This window comes from Castanea sativa, chromosome 6 (genome assembly GCF_040712315.1).
Source record: "Castanea sativa cultivar Marrone di Chiusa Pesio chromosome 6, ASM4071231v1".
Classification (NCBI taxonomy): domain Eukaryota; kingdom Viridiplantae; phylum Streptophyta; class Magnoliopsida; order Fagales; family Fagaceae; genus Castanea; species Castanea sativa.
Window position 1 is genome coordinate 37,691,302 of NC_134018.1, and position 13,537 is coordinate 37,704,838.

The 13,537-nt window shown below is 36.5% G+C and overlaps 2 protein-coding genes across 4 annotated transcripts; both read right to left on the reverse strand.

Moving 5' to 3' along the window:
- Nucleotides 1-2,194: 2,194 nt before the first annotated feature.
- On the reverse strand, nucleotides 2,195-5,727 carry LOC142639143 (ADP,ATP carrier protein 3, mitochondrial). The gene is made up of 4 exons (XM_075813253.1): nucleotides 5,579-5,727; nucleotides 3,616-4,108; nucleotides 3,056-3,427; nucleotides 2,195-2,728 (listed from the first exon to the last, which is right to left on the reverse strand). The coding sequence occupies exons 2-4, from the start codon at nucleotides 4,084-4,086 to the stop codon at nucleotides 2,432-2,434; spliced, it is 1,140 nt and encodes a 379-aa protein (XP_075669368.1). The 5' UTR covers nucleotides 4,087-4,108; nucleotides 5,579-5,727; the 3' UTR covers nucleotides 2,195-2,431.
- LOC142639142 (mitotic checkpoint serine/threonine-protein kinase BUB1) lies at nucleotides 5,619-12,008 on the reverse strand. Of its 3 annotated transcripts, none has more exons than XR_012845131.1 (16): nucleotides 11,842-12,008; nucleotides 11,596-11,734; nucleotides 10,889-11,046; nucleotides 10,672-10,762; nucleotides 10,435-10,545; nucleotides 10,253-10,340; nucleotides 9,340-9,443; nucleotides 9,190-9,261; nucleotides 9,016-9,105; nucleotides 8,776-8,933; nucleotides 7,951-8,005; nucleotides 7,728-7,862; nucleotides 7,517-7,638; nucleotides 6,815-7,301; nucleotides 6,254-6,564; nucleotides 5,619-5,753 (listed from the first exon to the last, which is right to left on the reverse strand). XR_012845131.1 is itself a non-coding variant. In XM_075813252.1 (14 exons), the coding sequence occupies exons 1-14, from the start codon at nucleotides 11,907-11,909 to the stop codon at nucleotides 7,115-7,117; spliced, it is 1,578 nt and encodes a 525-aa protein (XP_075669367.1). In that variant the 5' UTR covers nucleotides 11,910-12,008; the 3' UTR covers nucleotides 6,719-7,114. The 3 variants fall into 3 exon arrangements, 1 of the variants encoding a protein (XP_075669367.1); XR_012845132.1 differs by having other exon boundaries at nucleotides 5,641-5,753; nucleotides 6,386-6,564; XM_075813252.1 differs by lacking the exons at nucleotides 5,619-5,753; nucleotides 6,254-6,564 and having other exon boundaries at nucleotides 6,719-7,301.
- Between the last annotated feature and the right edge of the window lie 1,529 nt (nucleotides 12,009-13,537).

Here is a 13,537-nt window from a genome sequence, read left to right on the forward strand (position 1 = left end):
AATTTGGGTCGTGACATAAGATGTACCACCAGAAATTGCAAATGTACTTTTGGGCTGATTTTCATAGCCATAGTTAATAAAAGTTGTGGGGTGGATTCTCCACACACACACACACACACACAAAAAAAAGTAGCCGACATTTTCTTTTCTTTTTTTTTCGTTTTTGTGTTGAAGAGTGCAAGAGAAAGAGAGAGACTTCCTGCCCAGGAAAGTGCTTCAAAGGGAAAGTCCACGCTATTGTTATTTGCCCTTAACACAATATAGTACTATTTTAGTTTCGGATTAAATTGGGAAAGTCAAAGCACCCTTCCAAACTATTTTAGTTTCCGATTACCTGCCCAATATGATTTTAAGGTCATGATCAAAGGAAAGTCTAAACACCCTTCCAAGCATCAGACATTTGGCAGTTTATAGAGAAGTAAAATTAGAGTTACTGCTCCATTTATATACACTACCATAATATAAGTATATAACACTATTAAATGATTTTTTTTAAACCATAATATAACACTAACATAATAGATTTTTTTAATAGATGAGGGTAAGGAAGTAAAATAAATAGTGAAAAGCATGTACAAAAGCTACAATACTTCATTCATCAAAAAATAGCTACAATGCTTATACTTAGGGTGCGTTTGTTTCGGCAGTAAAGTAATTCTGGAAAATGTTTTCAGGAAAAGAGAATATTTTCGGGAAAGGAAAATATTTTTAGATGTTTGGTGGCATTTTAAAAAAAACTTTGGAAAATATTTTCAAGTGTTTGGTAACATTCTGAAAATGCAAATTTTTTACTGATTTTTCACATTTTCTCAACTATTTTCTCACATTCCAAACAAATTTTATAATAAAACGTTAAAATCTATCAACTTCTACACAAACAAAAGAAGAAATCACCGGCCAAATCAAATTAAACTGAGAGAGGGAGGTGAGACAGGGAGGAGGAAGAGTGAGATCGGTGGGGAGGGTGTCTCGCCGGCGCGATCACGCTCGTCGATCTTGCCCGGCGCGAGCTCGACGGCGCGATCTCGCGCGGTCGCGCTCGCGCAGGGCGAGATCGACGCGCGATCTGGGCGAGATCGAGGCGCGATCTCGCGCCGTCGATCTCGCGCATCGCGCCTCGATCTCGCCCGGCGCGAGCTCGACGGCGCGAGATCGCTACGTCGATCTCGCCCGGCGCGAGCTCGACGGCGCGAGATCGCACATCGATCTCGCCCGACGCGAGCTCGACCGCGCGAGATTGCGCCTCGATCTCGCCCGGCGCGAGCTCGACGGCGCGAGATCGCACGTCGATCTCGCCCGGCGCGAGCTCGACCGCGCGAGATCGCGCCTCGATCTCGCCGGGACTGGGTTCGACGTGCTATGAAGTCGCGACTCGCTCTCTCTACTCTCTCTTCGTGCTCTGTCTCTCTCTCTTCGTGCTCTGTCTCTCAATTTTCTGGAAAATTCCAATTTGAAGGTAAAATAGACATGGAATTCATTTTACGGGTGGGGAGGGTTGATTTTACGGTCAACTGATTTCATTTTCCGTTTGACCAAATTTTCAGGTGTTGCCAAATACCCACAAATGCTGAAAATATTTTCCGGAAGTGATTTACTGTCGAAACAAACGGACCCTTAGAAGAAAGGGAATTTAAATTATGTCTGTCTTCTATTTCTTAAAAAGTTTTAACTTATAGCGCCCCATTTTTAGAGAATTTGAACCTATAACATCTAGCACTGACTTTACCTAAGACCCACTATTTGCCTTATTTGAAAACACTCACTTTACACAATGCTGTTTACCACGAAATCCTTCCAAGCGGTGTCTTTTTTGCAGATTTGGAACTAGGCGTAGGGACTTTTTGGTAATTACAAACTCCAGCCCGTGCGCATTTTTTAAGAAAAGATGATTTGGAGAGCCCCATGTAATAAGTGCCCCAAAAAAACTTCGTAAACATTAAAAACCTCCGTACAAAAATCTAGCCTGCTGCTACCAGCACCAGGTGTAGTAATCTAGTAAATTACTCCTAAGAACTGACTCATATTCGTAATGATGTTGTAATTACATGGGATGAACAATCATTAATATTAGCAGTCCCAGCCCCCCGGATCTCGGGGTTCAAAGGAACCATCATATCTCCTAGAATGAGGCTCCAGAACAACATAAATAGCTTAAGAGCAAAAAAAGCATCCACCACAATTCCAACAAAGCATATGGTTCTGGGCAAAACAGTCTAATTATTCTCCATCAAAAGAGAAACAGAAAAACTACACATTGGAGGTGCTCAAGCACAGATAATAAACATTCAAAATTCAAGTAATGTTTTTCAGAACTATATTTTCTAATATCAAATCCCTAAATACTGGCACTATTGTTCTCCAAAATTATTCAACTCTTGAAGAAGGCACACACTCATCTTCATCATCATCTTCATCACCATAACGTGCCATATTAACCACCACCAGATCCATATTTCTTGCCGAGCACTATGAGCTGCAACTTGTCATAGCCAGCAAGCACACCAGCACCTGCAACAGCACGCAAAATGTTTGCACCAGCACCCTTGAAGAGTGATTTAGCACCCTCTTTCTGGAGAATTTGATTAAATGCATCCAAAGAGCTCTTATATTTGACAGCTTCTCCGGAGGTCATCATCATCCTTCTACGTACTGTATCAATGGGATAAGAAGCCAATCCAGCACCTATTGTGATTCCCCATCCCAGCAAGAAACTAGCAAGAAAACTATCCTGTAAACACCAAACAGGAGAAAAGTGAAGATAAAACATGCCTAGGAAACTTTATAAACATCACCCAACATTCCGTGCACGGAACAAAAATACTTGGGAGCTGGGCATTAATTCACAAATCCAAAGTTGGACATTGTTGGTAAAGCAAACTGCAGTCTCTGAAGTAAACCTAATTAAGGCAGATTTCCAGGCAAGGCAGACTGGTTGAATGATTGATAAAAATATAACGATGAAACACAAAATTCATCCGGAGAAATGAAAGAGATGCTTATCAACAAACCCAAAATACACAAATGAAACAGACTGCAACTGGAGATTGTCACATACCTGCAACCCACCAACAAGAACCACAGGCTTCAGAGAATCATACATTCCAAAATAGAGACCACGGTAAACTATGATTCCAATACATGAAATGTTGAATCCACGATAAAGCCCAGCAACACCATCAGATTTGATGGTTTTCCTGTAAACATCGACCAAACCATTAAACTGCCTCTCACCACCCTTTTTCGCAGCCTTTGCATCATTAGCCAAACGTGTTCGGGCGAAGTCTAGGGAATAGACAAATAGAAGAGATGAAGCACCAGCAGCACCACCTGATGCCAAGTTACCAGCAAACCACTTCCAGTACCCATCTTTGTCTTTCTTGAAGTTGAAAAGGCTCTTGAAGTAGTCCTTGAAAGCAAAGTTCAAGGCCTGGTATACATGTAGGAATACAAGCATTACCAGTAAAGAGCAAAAAAGGAAAACCAAAGAGAAATAGTTAAAGTTATGATCTACACTTCCCTTAAAAATTACACTACAAAAAGAGTTCCACCAATAAGAAACAAACAAAAGACAGAAATGGTAGAAGGCCAGCAAACAACAAGAGAGAGGAAATTGACCTGGGTGGGGAAGTATCTGATAACATTAGCAGTGTTTCCTCTCCAAAGAGCAATGACACCTTCTTCCCTAATAGTTCGGCCAAAGCAGTCACCAATTCCCTTGTATGGTTCACTCAAACGACCAGCCTTGATCATCTCATCCTGATTTTGAATCAGGAGCTTAACACGTTCAATTGGAGCTGCTGCTGTCTTGGAAACAGCAGCAGAAACTCCTCCCATGAGAAAATCCACAAGAAAACCCTTAACACCTTTCTCAGATGGAGCTTGTACAAACACAGGAGACAGAGGTGAAAATTGTGCCAAGCCGGTAGATTGGGATGCTGGCTGCAGGGAACTCAGCAAACCCCCATTGACATAAGCACCATTTGCACTATAATTCATGGAGTGCATGTTGGGGGAAAGCCTAGAAACAAGGTAAGACTGCCCATGTATCTTCTGAAATACCGACGGATGCTGTGATCCATCTGCCATGTTTGTGACTCAAGACGGTGACCTGCTAAGGAATAACATTATATCATACACACACAAAAATGTGCAAGGGTAATCAACATCAGTTTCTAAACACTATTGGATCTTCAGTTACCATATACACACAATTGCAAAAAAAACATAGAATTTGCAACTTCCAACCATAAGTGACCAAAAGAATTTTTCCATACAACAGCACGAAACAGAAAATCACCTTACCCCCCCCCCCTTACCCTTCACTGCAATATCGATAAATTTTTATTGTATTTTTTAGTGTTGGATAGGCCTGTAAGTCACACTATGAAAGGAATAGCCATTTGTTTCACGGCCAACTCTGTTACAAGCGTAACTAAAGAAATGCTTTTATATTATGCTAGTCATGTGTAGAGCATGGAAACAAATCAAAGCATAAACCATAATCAGGCGCACCACCATGTATTAAAAACAGATAACAGAGTGAAGATTAAGAAATTTTGCAACTGTACCAAGACTTGAATTAAAATTCAAAAAGTCCAAAAAGGGCACTTCTGAATTTAATTGGATGAACGTGTTCATTTTGTTTAAAAATGAAATGCTGAAATGACAGAACAACAGCTACATAATCTTGTAAGAGCACTTCATACAGGGTTATCACCTTCATAACACTGCTTTAAAAAGACCAGTTTTATTCAAACTAACAATAATAATAAAAGCTCATTTTACCAACACATGATCATTTCACCATTTCATTACAAACAAAAAGCATCATCCCATTACTTTGAACAATGCCCCACCCATTAGAGTGTACACCATGATTGGTTCCAATTGTTTGCATAAAAAATGTGGACATTAAATAAAAATTTTAAGACAGAATTCCACACAATTGAGCATAAACACAACCACTAGGTTCCACAAAACTGAGGCTGATTCAAGTACCTCAATTAATTAAGACCCAGATTTCATTTTCTTTCTTTTCCTCAACATAGGCTAAACAATAAGTTTCCAGATCTTAGATTGATCTATAAAACAATCAGATAAGAAACTCAAAACTGAAACCAACTTCAAAGATCTCCACTTATCATCATACAAACCAAAAATGTACAAAACTAAATTAGCTTGAAATGCTCTCTTATGCTCTCTAAACTTTCTCAGCAACCAAACAATGTAAAAAGAAAATGAGTGCAAAGTCACATATATCCCCATACAAACACAACATAGTAAACTCTCAATTCCATCATTTTACTCAATTTTCTCAGCAATCAAACACAGATTAAATAAAAAATGAAAGCAAAATCGCAAAGATGACCCCACAAAAATGACAAACCACATCATCTCGAACCGGATTCATTTCCTCTAGTTTAGCTCAATATTTTTCTCAGGCAACAAACAAACAAAAAGCACAGGAAATGAATGATCACCACACAACAATCAAATTCACAATTTAGCAAGCTGGAAACTTTTCGTTTTCGATTCTTACACATCTGAGACTATGAGATCGAAGAAGAAAAACCCTAACCTGAGAAGGTCGCCGAAGGAGGGAGAGGGCGAGAGAGAGAGAGAGAGAGAGAGCGCTACGTCCTGAATGTCAGGGAAAGACGATGACCAAGAAGGTGGCTCTCAATATATAAATGGGAAACTTCTATGCAGCCATTTAGGGTTCCTCTGTCAATTACGCTTTTCACCTTCATTTCCTGCATAAATCACGCTTGTGCCACTGAAGTGAGTCATGAGTGAGTGAGAGAGAGTGAGGGAGTGGGTGGACTCGTGAGTATTAGGGAAAGTGAGAATGTGGGCTTGGGCTACGTAGCCCAATGGCCCAATCTCCACCAATACTCTTTTGGTAATTTCCTTATTGCAATTTGATCTTATCCATTATAATAATATTTTCTTTTCCGATTATATGGTAATGACACTGACTAGACAAGAAAGAGAGAACCATCCAAGTTTGTTGACCATGAATTTAAGGGCTGCTAATGGTTTCGGCAGACACTAATATGTGATCATTTTGCCATGCTAATCTAATCCAACAATTTATATCCATACATCTAAATATCGAGGTGGTTGAACTTTTTTTTTTTATAAATACGTTGAGAACATCATGTACTGTTCCACTTGTTAAGCTACACGACTTTTGGTCATATTTGAATAATTTGATAAAAAGTAAGTCAAAAGTAAGTAGATTTATACGCACACATAAGTAGAATTTCTCTAACTCCAGTCTCCATGACCCGAAACTTATAATTCTTCCAAGTATTCTTCGAGGCAGGGCAAGGAGTGGATATTCCAATGGGCTTTCAATAATCAACGTTTGGAGGAGAGCTACTTTAGGTTGAAAAGTGCCAGAACAAAGCCTCATGTCCAGACTATACAGCACGGTGGCATGTTAAAAAAGGTAGTTAATACAGCTTAGTTCTTGCCAATTGCATGGATGTTGAGACTTTTTGAGATGCTGAGTGGTTCTACATTAGAACTTGAAACACGTCTGCTCGGCAGCACAAGCACCTGAATTGGAAGAAAGAATTGCAAGAGGCAAATATTTTGGGTTTCAGCTTTACATCATATTAGAGAGTATGAGCGGACCATAATAGAAACAAAGTGAAAGGGTATGAAACGGTAACACGAAAAAAGAATGCTGAAATAGTAATGAAAATCAATGAACTAAAACAAGAGGCCACTAAGAGTACAGATTTAAATATGATACACAGAAATCAACAGTACTAATTTGCTAAAATATACAAGCATACCAACTCACCACATTCTTTACAAGCTTAAACTATTTCTTCTGAAGACAGAAAGCTTCACACTTGCAAGTGCTCCATCAGACAAATCCTCTCAGGAACTAAACTGACTTCAGGAAGGAAGGGGGGAGGGGGGCGCGGAAGAGTAATTTGACATTCTCAGAAATCTTAATTTGGGGTTCAAGGATGTGTATGTATTTCTGGGTAAATTTAACCTAAAGAGTTTCACCTAATTTTGCTTTTGTTGCACTGTGCATAAACTTGACAATTCCATGAATTTAAGAATTAAGATTTGGTGGAAATGACTAAAGACACTAAGCAGAACACAAGGAAGCCCTTTGCTTCACCAGTAACTCCTTTAGTTTCTTTATTAGCTGAGGTTGAGAGCACATGTAATCCTGGAATGATTCCCTCAAATTCTGCAACAACTTTATGTGATCACTGCCAGGGCTCATGTTAAGCAGCTTGGTAAAGAAATCCTTCCAGAGGTCAATCCAATATCTGAAGCCAATTGAACAAAAAGTATGAAAGTGAGCTAAATATAAGAGAGATTTCATAAAGATGTTCTTTTTACGGTCATATATATCTCAATTTCTGAATTGATATTTACTAAAAATTTAAGAAAAAATAACTATTGCATCCTCTTCCATCAATCAAGAGAACAGTGCTCAGTAATATCAACAGATGCCTAGGACTATGCAGATATGAGCAAATACCGTTTAAAAGGTGATTTGGGTAGATAAATGTAGCCACCATCAGATGATGCTTTCTTTTCAATCTTCATATAAGAATTGTGCAGCATCAAATGGACAACAGCACAAAGGCCATATGTGTCTACCTGGATGCAAATAAAAGAACAGGTCTAATATGAAGTTAGTCATTAGTGCTAGCAACTGCATTTGATATACTATGTAAGTGGAGACTGGCCTGATATGTCCATGGCTTATTCTCCAGCATTTCAATACAGCGAAAGCCAGAAGTCCGGCAATCTCCCATAAACTCTGTATTGTCAGGAAAGAGATGTTGGTCTATACCCCTCCCCCAGTCAACAAGGCAAAGACCCTGGAAAATAAAATTCTAATTAATTACAAACAACTCAAAAAATAAAATAAAATTTAGGCTTTGATGCAAAGTTACAAACAGAAATTACCTGATCTTGCCAAGAACCAGTTCGGTCATGAAACGCATCTTCTGCAAGGTCACCCCTGCCAAAACAGTCAGGTAATTAAATTCAAAAAGACATTATCTGCAAATTGCAGATAGTATAATGACATTAGTGTCTGATAATGAGAACATATGCATTAGAGAAATATAGGTTATCTTTTGGCAGCATTATGAAACATGGAAAAAAGGTTTGGCATACAAAAATATACTTCTGCATTTATTATGGATATAAGTTATGCAGTGTGAGAATCCATGGCAAGAACATTAGTTCTATACAAGTTAGAAGGTAAAAATCCAACAAAGATGTCAAGACAAAAAGGGATGCTGGTAAATCTGGGGCTAGACTTCACCAAACACAAATCAATTTTTGAGATAATGTATGACTTGCCTATATTACAGTTCTTATGTGATGCAGTGAATGTGCATAAAGAGTGTATAGCAACTTTGTCCAGCAATTGATAATTTTGAAAAACAGTGTCTTTAGTAGGTTAGGAAGCGTCTAACAATCTGATGCTGCAACAATATCTAAATACTGCAATCGCCATTTTTGAGAGATGAATTTTCTCCCATACATCAAAAATGGAAGCTTTTTACAAACAACCACATACAAATATGCCAGGAATCAGAATTTAAAAGAAAAAACAGCAAAATGGAGGACCAAAATAGAAATTTAACATTCTGATGATATATAAGAGATTGAACCAAAAGCTGTCATTAACATATACAAATTGCGCTCTGTTGTTTCATGAAAGTTCCTTTAAGAGGTGACACAGTAATGAGTCTAATGACCCACAATGAAAAAGTTTGTTACCTAGAATAACGAATAAGCAGATTATCAGGCTTGAAATCACCATGTATGATGCCAGCACCATGCAAATTTTCTAGCATATAGAGCATCTCTATTGTGTAGTAAATGCATAACTCCTCTTCCATGGACTTGCCAGAGACCAGATAGGAGTTTATGGCATCCTGCCCAAGGTTGATTTGTAGCCTGAGTATTACAGAGGACTAAAACCAATAACATAGATTATAAAAAATATGATAAACCAACCTGAAGAGTTCCCTGGGCTAGATAGTCAAAGACAAGTATGCTATAGTCTGAGTAGAGATGCATTCTGTGAGCAATGCCAAAGCTTGATCTCTGATTACACGAGATATAAAGAATAAGTGAATAACTAAAACCAGAAACTGACATTAAACATTGGAACACTAGAAAAAGGCATACTTCCTTCTCTGAGATGCGCTGATCTAGTTGACGATACATGTAGAACTCCCAAGGGAAAGGAGGCTTTTGTATCTGCCAGAAATTTCAAAGACTATGATATAATCCAACAAGAAATCTGGTCAAGAAGGATAATATTAAGATAGCAATTACCTTGAGTGCAACAACTTCATCTGGATTACTGTTGACATAAGCTTTATATACTTGAGCAAAACCACCTTGACCAGCACAACCCTTGATCTGGTACTTCTTTCCACCTTTGAGTATCACAAAGCACACAATCAAGGGTAAACAAGTTTGGGCTCCTAGAGTCCTAGTAACTAACTCTTGCCTTTATTTAAAATTCAGAAATCATAAAATGGTAACTCAGAGATATGTTTCCTTCCTCCCTAAGCATAGACGCCCAAGAAAGTGATATCCTTCAATAGAAATATCCAGAAAACAGAACTGACAAAAATTGATATGCACATATGTTGCTCCAGAATGGTACTAATTTATTTGACAACAATAAATTAATGGTGGCAAGCAATTATTTATATGAGACACAACTTCAGGGTTTACTGACATTTTTGGTAAAAAGCTAGAACTTGAATATTAAGTAAGAGAAGCAAGAATTTCTAGAATGCCTCAATAACTTGTCTCAACAACTTAATATTCCAATCCATTCAAATCCATTACAGAAAGAGAGAAAGAGGGCCAGAGTTTCTCTTCCATTTCATCCAATGATAACAGAATTGAATAACAGTTCTTCCCCAGAATTTTCAATCTGGTTGTGAATGCACTTCTATTTGTCTATAGTCAGTTCAAGAAAGTCAGAGCTCATAATTTTAGAAACTAACTTATTGCTCATGTTTGAAAATCATAGATATCCGATGATAAATTAGAGCGATTATTTCTATTGCTAAACTATTACATTTTTTAAATCAAATAAAGTTCATGCAAATGATTGACATTGAAAAATTATTTTATACAAAGAGAAAGATTCATGTAAAACTAAATTCTTAATGGCAGTTTGATATATTGATGTGTATATATCAAAGTAAATGAATCTAATGTGGAGCATCACCTATCTCAATAATCTTGTTCCTTGATGACTTCTTTAAAGAAGGTAGGGTCACTTTTCCTGTATAAGCTTTTGTACTGTGATGGTATCCCTGAAACATGTGTCAAAAAGCAATTACAACACCAACTATTAATGAGATTACTATATGCAAAACTAAGCAAAAGATAAAGACTATACTGCCTCACATCATATTTTATTATTTGAGCATTCAGCTTCTTCAATAGGTCTTTCACGGTGGAGGCAGACCATGGATTAATGTAACTTTTCTCAAACTTAATGGTTTCACCTTCATCAATCTGCAAATGGAAATGAAAAAAGATGAATCTTGACACAGCATATAGATATGAAGTTCAGCTAATTAAAACTTCAACCCTCCACCCTTTCCTTAAGAAAGAGCTGCACCATTCGGCACATGATAATACCTTCTGAAGTGAACAAGCATTCACCAATTCAGACAATCTATCAAGAAATAAGGCATGCGCTTTCTTCAACAACTCAACCGGTTTGGCATTCCTAGCAGCAGAGTAACATTAAAAGTGTTATGACACAACTTGAAACACCGAAACGATAACACACCTCCAATCTGAGAGAGAGTAACAAACAGACACAAACAAATTGGGGAGGGAGAAAGAGAGAGACCTCAACATTCCATACTGATAAACCAGGTGAGCATCATGCAACTTCTGTTTCAATTCAAGAAAGGACGCGTAGCATACATAAAGCATAGAATGGTCAATACATATCTCACTCTCCACCATTTCTCTAAAAACACTCTCAAAATCATTACTAACGTCCATCTACAAAAAAACAAGAACACCAAATTAAGCCCATCAAACATTTCAACCAACACAGACAAGCGCCATATAAGCAACTTTAAGTCTTTAACGGCAAAACAAAATGAACCAAAAACAAATCAGTCCCAACCAAAACATCAATATATACAGAATCCAAACGAACCCATCAAAAATCATAATCTACAGAAAAAATTCAACCATCCATGAAAGAACCATAAAGAAACAAAACCCAAGCAATTGAATTGGAAAACAAAACGACTTATAGAGACTAACCCAGTTCAACTTACAGCAACATAATTGTGAAACAGAGAAACCAAGAAAACCCACCCACAAATATTTCTAGCCTAAAAGTAATAACCCATTAAGCCCAATTGAAAATGAAAGGCAATGACCCATAATAGCGACCCATATAGTACACACAAACAAAACTAATAAAGCAATTGAAACTAAGTGAATGTGAGTAACAAAGACAAAGGAAGTGAACCCATTAAACATTTTTTAAAGCAAAATTGAAGAAATAGAGAAATGGGAAAAGAAAAAGGAGGAAATTACATAGAGGAAGCAAATCTTGAGAAACCTGAGGTCGTTTCGGTACTGGGTATTGTCCTTGAAAGTGTCGAAGCAATCGGAGAGAAGCTTTGTGAGATCTAACCCGGAACCATCCTTTTCTTGAAGTGCTTTCTTGATCGACCTGGAATCGGATCCACCACACCAAAAATCATCACCATTAAACACAACAACAACAACAAAAGCCAATAATGTGTTTGTTTGAATGCTTCAGACAGAGAGAGAGAGTACCAGAGCCAGGGCAAGAGAGGATCAGTAGCAGAGTTTGTGTCTTGGGAGTCTTTGGAGATCACAGCCATGGCTTGAACTTGGCCTTTCTGTGTCTCTGTGTGAAAGCCTGTGAGCGATAACTCAGAAGAGGTTTCTTCAGTTTGAACCCTTATTTTTTCCGCTACAGAAAGAAGCGGCAAGTGGTAATTTTTTGAATTCATTGGATTCAAATTTAAGCCTTTTTTTTTTTTTTTTTTTTTGAACTAAAATGTAAAATTCACCCTCTAACACATTTCAATCTTCTAATTTTGATTTCGTTCTTTTCAGTATATTAAGTTTCAGACTTATTCAATTAAGGCATTTCAATCAATTATTTTTGAAAAAAAATATCTGAAAAATACTTTTCAATCATTAATTGAATTTTTTTAGTTTAAAAAATTTGAATAAAATTCTAAAAAATTGGAAATTTAACCACAATATATATAAAAAAAAATTGATGGAAAAACTTTAATTAAATAAATTTGAAAGTTAAAAGACTGAAATGAATTTAAAAGAAATTTAGAGGGTAAGTTTTGCATTTTAACCTCTCTTTTTTTCCCTATTTCTGGCATGTAGTCTATACTACCGCTCCGTTTATTTCGATAGAAAACTTTGGGCAAAATTTTTCAAACAGTATAATACTGGGAAAATTTTAGGTGGATGACATGTGTTCAAAATTTATTAGTTAGTTGGACTCTTTTTTGGAAATTGAGTACAACAAAATCAACTTTCAGCCAAAATCGAGTTTACTATACTCGGCTCTCTTTTTTATCCACCGTAGAGCTGATTTTCAATAGGAACTCGATTTCCAAAAAAGAGTCTAACTAACTAATAAATTTTGAACGCATGTCATCCACCTAAAATTTTTTCAGAATTATATTGTTTGGCAAATTTTACCAAAAACCTTGTATAAATATAGTTTTCCATATTTTTCAGCTTTTAGTAGTATAAAAAAGATGAGATAAAGAAAAACTATCTTTAGTCAACATAAAAATATGGTTTATTTGTTTTCCATTAAATGTTTTTGGAAAACAACTATTTCTTATAGCAAGCTAAATAAAAGAAGTTAAAAGATTTTTTTTCAATTCATTTAAAATTGCTACCAAACATTATAAAATGAGATAGTTTTATAAAAAATACTTCTTTGAAAATGACTCATTTTCTAGAAAACATCATTGCTGAAACAAACAAAGCATATTATTGAAAAGGTTTTCCCTGTTTGGAGTCCTCAATTTCGATGACCAAAATACCCTCAAATTCATCTGTTTTTAAGGCTTAAATCATAAGGTTAGACGTCTAAAATTAGTAATTTAAAAACTCCTAATTTTTAGCTAAATTATAAATAAATAAATAAAACAATTTTTTCCCACCTCCACATTTCTCTCACACATTAGTTGTCAAGTACTAATATAACTTCTTCTTTTTGAACAAAAAAAAATAAAACTACTTTTTTTCCACAAATGTACAATTTTTTTTATTACTAAGCTATTTTTTTCCTACCTCCACATTTCTCTTTCACATTAGTAGTCAAGTAATAATACAATTTCTTCTTAAAATAAAAAATAAAATAAAGCTGTCATAAGTAAAATGTGTAAACCCAAAAAATAAAACATAAAAAGCTTCATCGCACATGCAAAGCATGTTTGATGAGGCTAGTAAAAATTAACAATTTTTGGCC

Excerpts from the sequence above, each read along its gene's own strand:
- LOC142639143 (XM_075813253.1), bottom strand. The coding sequence starts at position 4,086 with ATGGCAGATGGATCACAGCATCCGTCGGTATTTCAGAAGATACATGGG. Across the intron at positions 3,428-3,615 it reads TCAGATACTTCCCCACCCAG|GCCTTGAACTTTGCTTTCAA; the intron begins GTCAATTTCCTC and ends CATGTATACCAG. Across the intron at positions 2,729-3,055 it reads TTCTTGTTGGTGGGTTGCAG|GATAGTTTTCTTGCTAGTTT; the intron begins GTATGTGACAAT and ends TGGTGTTTACAG.
- LOC142639142 (XM_075813252.1), bottom strand. The coding sequence starts at position 11,909 with ATGGCTGTGATCTCCAAAGACTCCCAAGACACAAACTCTGCTACTGAT. Across the intron at positions 8,934-9,015 it reads TAGCCCAGGGAACTCTTCAG|GATGCCATAAACTCCTATCT; the intron begins GTTGGTTTATCA and ends AACCTTGGGCAG. Across the intron at positions 7,639-7,727 it reads ATAAGCCATGGACATATCAG|GTAGACACATATGGCCTTTG; the intron begins GCCAGTCTCCAC and ends ATTTGCATCCAG.